The sequence below is a fragment of the Juglans regia genome, unplaced genomic scaffold (genome assembly GCF_001411555.2).
Source record: "Juglans regia cultivar Chandler unplaced genomic scaffold, Walnut 2.0 Scaffold_7, whole genome shotgun sequence".
Classification (NCBI taxonomy): Eukaryota; Viridiplantae; Streptophyta; class Magnoliopsida; order Fagales; family Juglandaceae; genus Juglans; species Juglans regia.
This window is the reverse complement of record NW_023361867.1, coordinates 1-7,166: the sequence shown is the minus strand read 5'-3', so window position 1 is coordinate 7,166 and position 7,166 is coordinate 1. Positions and strand designations below refer to the sequence as shown.

Sequence of the window (7,166 nt, the reverse complement as noted above, 5' to 3'; positions counted from 1 at the left end):
AAACAACTTCATTTTCACTAATAAGGATTTTAGTTAAGCTCTGCAATTAAAATTTCTACTACGCAATCCAAAACATGTTAACCCAATCCCTAACATGCACTTAGTAGAAGAAATTAAAAACCATTTTTCAAAGTTAAGATCCAAAATGTATTCCTGAGATATTATATCACATTATTAGTATCTCTTTCTATTACGAGTTTCAACTAATATATGTACTTCATGAATCTTAACTCGACAGGCAACATGGAGACAAACACTTTTTCACTTGAACTTCTTACAAACGATAATTATGCGGATTGGAGCGTCAAGATGAAAAATAATCTGTTGGCTCAAGGTCTTTGGGACATTGTTGAAACATGCTCGAAACCTCCCAAACCAGATGATGATGTGGTTGAATTCAAGACTTGGAAAAAGATGAATGCTGCAGCATTACATGCAATCCAAAGTTCGTGTGGTATGGACATACTTTCTCGAATCAGTAAAATTAGTTCTGCCAAAATTGCTTGGGAAACATTGGCTGAAATGTTCATGGAAATGCGGCTGGTTTTGTACAACACGGTTGAGCAAGGACACTCTTGCTCATCAGATACCTTAGATAGTGGACAGGACATGCCAACAGGGACTGGAGCTAATCAGAAAGTTGAGAGTGGAAACTCTTCAAGTGCACACAAATCAGGTCTCTCTCTCTCTCTCTCTCTCTCTCTCTCTTTGTGTGGGAACATTATTGGAAGAAAAAAATTGGTTTATAATTGCAAGAAAACTGAGAATTTCTCATGAGAAATGATCTAAAGCTCTTGTAACTTAGTTGTAGTACCTCTTGTCATTTAAACTTGAGAATTGAAATTCAAATCACCATGACAAGAAGTACAAATGATTTATTTTAGGCGGGCTATTTTAGACATGATATGATTTAATCTGTAATAAAATTTTAGATTTAAATATTGAAAATTAAATTTTGTCACTTCAATTACATGAATAATGTATACTCCACACTAGCTTATAAATAAAAAGAATCAACCACAAAATAAATAAATAGATAAAGATAAAGAATTTGGAGACTAGGTTTAACATTCTTTTCACTTAACTCATGGACGGATCTCGATCATATTTGTTGGAAAGCACATTTGGATATCGACCAATTAAGCACAGTACACAAATAAGTTGAACATAGAAAATGATAGTAAAATGAAATAATAGAGAAATTACACTTTGATCATCTCCTCAAACTACCAGTACTCATTTTACAAGGTGACCATCAAATTACTAATCCAACTTTATCTCTCAAACGTCTCCTTTTCGCAATTTGCCTTCTCCCATTAAGATCTAATCTTTTAGAATATCATACCATGAGTACATTACTTATTTTTTAATAATCAATTATTTTGAAGTCAACAATATTATATAGAATTTAAACAAAGGGTTAAATTACTTATATAATTTGGAGGTTAAGTGATAAGTTAGTTGGTGATTAACTTTATTGCCATTTTGCAAAATAAGTGACAATTTTAAGGGTAATATGTGATTTTTTCCCAAAATAATTATGATACGTTAAAAATCAACAGGGATTGATTAAACATTTTATTGGGCTTGAAAATTTGTGAGTGGTAACTTTATTAAGTTATACGAGAATGGCCGGAACAAAGCCCAATCGGAGCACTCAGTTCGTTGTGTTGCATCTTCATATATAGAACATAAATAAACTTATGGCCGGGCTCTGCCTGTGTCAAATTAATTGGGCTATTTTAGACTGACAAACATTCGACTAAAGCCTAATCCATTAAAAGAAGTGACACTATGAAATTTACTAGTTATAACATAAGTTACATTAATATCATTATATATATATGTATTATATTATATATATATATATGTGTGTTTTTATGAAAAACATTTTATGATTGTACACTTCTCGTTGGTAAAAATGGGATTGGTATTGATATGTCATGAAACTCATTTTTTTGGTGTCAAGTTGACTCCGGCTTGCCAACAATTATCTGTGAGTAATTTTTAAGAGCTAAAGTTGCTAAAATTCTTTATTACATTCTAGGTTTTACTCTAGAAAAAAAAACATCTTTAATTTCATTATAAATTTCCTGTAAAACATTTCTGGGTGACCTTACATTCTTGATTTTTACGTTTAGAAATATTTCGGTGCGTGGTTAACAACTCCCTTTGATAATGATATTTAAAAAAGTAATGCTACACATTTATAATTTTACATTTAAGATTTATTTTGACAGCTTTTTTGAAAAATTAAATTTTAAATTTAATAATTTTATTCATATTAATAATTGATAGGTGTAGAAATAAATTTTTTGTAAGTTTTTCTTTGATATATTGTTCTATATAAAAATGATCAATTAAATAGTATTTTTAATTTTTTGAATTCCTGAGTGATCTTTAAATGAAAAGTTATTATCATTTAGGAAAAGTCAAGAAATTAAAAGAAAAATAATTAAAAACAATTGATTTTTTTTATTGATAATTGTAAAATTTGATTGTTAAATCAATTGCTCCCTAGAAAAAATATCCCGGTGGGTGGAATGTCATAATTTGAAATTTTTTATGACATAATTTAAAGGCGCGATGATGTGTACATGATTAGAGCAGAGCCGGCGCGACATGGACATCTGATGTAATGTCGTTGGAGTCCAAGAAATGATTAATCAAGTTGGTGCATCATGAATAATTAATTATATATGTTTATTTAGACAAGAAGATTAATTAATATATATAGCAGCGCCATCACTACTCTTCATCGATGATTTTATTATCATCAAATGATCTCAAGGGATATGAGATAGTGATATACTCTTCATTGTGTTTTGAATGATCCTGTACATAATCTGACACCTAAACTAATTTGGAAAAGAACATAATTTGTGAAATCTAGGATAATTATTGCTGAGTACCATTGGGCATTGGGTCTAATAAGATAACCTCCCTCTTTGATATACAATATATATATTGACTTGCAACTATCGTTTGAAAGTATTCTCTCGCCTGCATATAATTTTAAAAATCATTTTTCAAAGTCAAGATTGGAAATGTATTCCAGATAAATAAAAATATTAAATTCTTGATTTCAAAAAATGAGATATATCACACATTATTAGTGCCTCTTTATATTCTCAGTTTCTACAAATATATGTACATCATAACTTGACAGGCAACATGGAAACAAACACTTTACCTCTCGAACTACCAATAGGGACTGGAGCTAATCAGAGAGTTGAGGGTGGAAACTTTTCAGACAACCAAGGTCGTTCTAACTCATCAAACATCTTAGATAATGGACAGAATATGATAATACAGATTGAAGATGATAATTCGATAATTGATAAAGGAAACTTTTCAAGTTCAAGCAGCCCAGGTCTCTCTCTCTCTCTCTCTTTCTTAATATGCACAAACATTATTGGAAGAAAAAAATAGGCTCATAATTAAATGGAAAATTAGGAATTTCTCAGTGCCTAATCTTAAATTGATCTTGTAACTTAGTTGTAGTTCTTCTTGTCATTGAAACTTGAGAATTGAAATTTGAATCACCATGACAACAAGTACAAATAATTTATTTTAGGTGGTTTATCTTAGATTTGATATGATTTAATTTGCAAGAAAGATTATAAATTTAAATTTTGTATATCAAATCTTGTCATGTCAATAATGTGGATGGTGTATCATTCACATTAGCTTAGAAATAGAAAGAATCAACTACAAAAAATAATAATAATAATAAATAAAGATTTGTTAACAATATTACTTATATGATTATCAATTATCTCGAAGTCAACAATATTATATAGGATTTAAACAAGGGGTTAAATTACTTATATGATTTGGAGGTGAAGTGATAAGTTGGTTGGTGATTAACCAATTTTATTGCCATTTTGCAAAATGTGTCAATTTCACGGGTAATCTGTGATTTTTTCTGGGCTTGAATATTTGTGAGTGGTAAGTTGTACGAGAATGGCTGGAACAAAGCCCACATTGAACACTCAGTTCGTTGGGTTGCATCTTCACATAACATAAATAAACTAATGGGCTTTGCTTGTTGCTAATTATTTGGGCTATTTAATTTAGACCGACAAACAATCGCTTAAAGTCTAATTCATGAAAAGAAGTGAAAATATCAAATTTGAGAAATGATTAGTATATAAGTTACGCATAATCTTTTGAAAAAAGCCGACCACACATTAACAAAGTGTAAAGAAAACCTATATTTTTTAGGGGGTCTTATTTTTTTACAAAAGGCCTATGCGATACTTGCTATTGGGACTTATACCTAACGTTATTGCATTAATATCATTAAATATATATATATATATATTAATATACATGCATATATACAAAATCGACATATGCATACAAAAGATGATATTGTTATGTACGTAGTAGTTTGCAGCTGGAAAGTAGGTAGGTGTCGGAGTTGTTTCGTTTAATTAATTTCATAATTCTATGTATAATATGAAAACTGGAGATCAAAAAGCATATATCAATCATTGCCATGTTATATAATATATAAGCGTGGCAGGGTCATTGAGGGAGGATGATTATACGCCCTTAGTCGAGGCTGTGCAAAGAGGTAATTGGAACGCTACAATAGATTTCCTCAAGGACCACCCAGCTGCATTGACAGCAAGAATATTTATTTCGGGTGGGACGATTCTTCACGCTGCTGTTGAGGCTGAACAGGAATATATAGTGGAGGAGTTGGTCAATATGATTTCAGAACATAATAATTTGGCAATACAAGATCATGGCGGCCAGACAGCTCTACATCGGACAACTATTGGTGGGAATCAGGGGATGGCAGAGTGTCTGATTACACAGAACAGGAGCTTGGTCAGCATTAGAGATAATAAAAATAAACTTCCAGTTGCTATGGCTATGGGATGGGGGCATAAAAAATTGGCTCGCTATCTTTATTCTCAAACTCCGTTCCAAGATCTGGAGGCAGATCAAGGCCTCCAGGGTGCTACACTTCTTATCAACTCTATCAATACCAGAGATTTAGGTAATAATTACTGTTTCGTTTTCTCTTCTAACCATTTATTGGCCGTAATTTCCGGTGTTTATTGGATTTTAATTAATTGGATACGTACGGTACAATATTAACACATGATGATGCAAGATATGGCTTTGGAATTAATGGAGCGTTGTCCTAGTTTGGCTTTTGCCATGAGCCGACTAAATCTATACCCTTTGGAGGTATTAGCTTATAATTCGACTGACGCATTCGAGCTGAGTGGAAATTATGAGATGGTGTTTTGGAAACAATGGATCTACCATCACTGTTAGTACTACTACCACTCTTTTTTATATCTCTTAGCAGCTTTTCCATTAATTATTGGGGTCTTTTTACGTAAAAAAGAAATTTCTAAAAAATAATCTTACTTTTATACATCTTTTATAATTATATTTCCTATGTCTCGTGGTATGTAATTAGTTGAGTAAATAATTATATTTATATATTAATGCACAGCTCATTTTACACTCAACTAATATGATAGAACAACACATCATCAAGTACAATACTAACATAAAACACAAAAATCAAGACAAGTTTTCTTAAAAACTCCTAAAAAAACTTGCAAAAATGCCTCTAAACAACATTTCAAAAGAGCTTACCAAGTTACCAGTATCTTTTTCAAACTACTCTGATAGAAATATATCTCAAAACACTTGACGATCCAAACATAATTTTTATTTATGAGCCTTATCACTTTCACAAAAACCTATATAGGTTGAAATTAAAGTTTTCATCTTGATTCTAAAAATTTTTAAAAAAGTTTCATATCCTAATTCAGGTGATAACATAATATTGAACTAGATCTCTCCCAACTAAGGTTGCTTGTATATAAACAAATATAATTGACAAGTCGTTAGAAATCAGTTTTAATCAAGCTCAAGTTTGACTTGATTTGTTTATTAAATTAAATGAATTGAACTCTCTCCCAACTAATACAACTCTTATGATACTCAGCTAGCTCTGCTAATTGTATTAAAAATTAAAATAACTTCGTATAACTTATTATTTTATATTAATATTATTATTTTTACCTTTATAATGAAAATATTTTTAAGTATTCAAGAATTATATATATAAGAGAAAATCATAGTCTTGATAGTACTGTACATGCATGTTGCTTGAATTTAATTTGCTCCTTCAAGATAGAGATTAAAAATACTGCCTTTGGCTTTTATTTGCCTTTTTCGTTTTTTGGTGGGGGAAGGTATACACATTTCATTAGATCGTGCTGCCGATCATGAATTCCGTTCGAACATTCAAAATCATGGTCAAGAAAAAAATATCGGCTCAGGTACGTACGTATGTGCGTTAATGCATGCATGCCTAAACTTAATTTCTTTCCCTCGAATTTTTTGACTCCGGACATTAATTAATGTTAATCAAAGTTTTGGCAGCTTCGTTTTTCTGTCGGAATTAATAAAGATGAACAAGTTTTGGTTTTACTTAATTTGCAGTGCGAGCTGATCTTTGGCGCCAACTAGCTTCAAGTCTCTCGAACCTCTTGGGTATAATTTTAATTGCATCCATTTACTTTTTTGAATAATTTTTTATAAAAAAAATTGTTATTCTAGATCATAATTTATTGTTTCATCCAACTCATAAATTAACCGGCCAGCATGCATTAATGTTTCGTAATTGCCCAATTAATTATACAGGATTCAAGCGTTTATATGGAATGAAGTTGGTACGAGCTCAATTCCAACGACTTCTGACCCTTATGTGTCAAGAAAGCCAAAGAAATCAATTTGATATTAAGATTTTAAGTCGAGCAATGTTTGGTGCTATCAAGAGAGGGAACTTTGAATTTGTTTATAATATAGTCAAAGCAAATTCAGATCTTTTGCGAATGTCTGATGTCGCTAATAGGAGCATATTCCATTGTGCCGTCCTACATCGTCAACATAGAATCTTTAGCCTTATATACAACTTCAAAAAGAAGAATGCTCAACTACTTAGGATAGATAAATCCGGCAATGTCATATTGCATATGGCAGGGATGTTAACAGAAAATACTGCTATCGATCACATAAGAGGAGCGGCTTTGCAAATGCAAAGAGAAGTTCAATGGTTTCAGGTCAGCTCCTTCCATCTCTCCCTGCTGCTTTATTATTTTGCTCTCGACCATACACTCTTTAGA

At 31.3% G+C, this 7,166-nt stretch overlaps 1 protein-coding gene across 1 annotated transcript; it reads left to right on the top strand.

The window, feature by feature from the left end:
• Positions 1-243: 243 nt before the first annotated feature.
• LOC109018889 lies at positions 244-7,103 on the top strand (the record flags this gene model as incomplete). The annotated part of the gene is made up of 4 exons (XM_035687168.1): positions 244-676; positions 3,170-3,373; positions 4,532-5,014; positions 6,685-7,103. Coding segments are annotated over exons 1-4 (1,539 nt in total), but the record flags the coding sequence as incomplete, so codon positions are not given.
• Between the last annotated feature and the right edge of the window lie 63 nt (positions 7,104-7,166).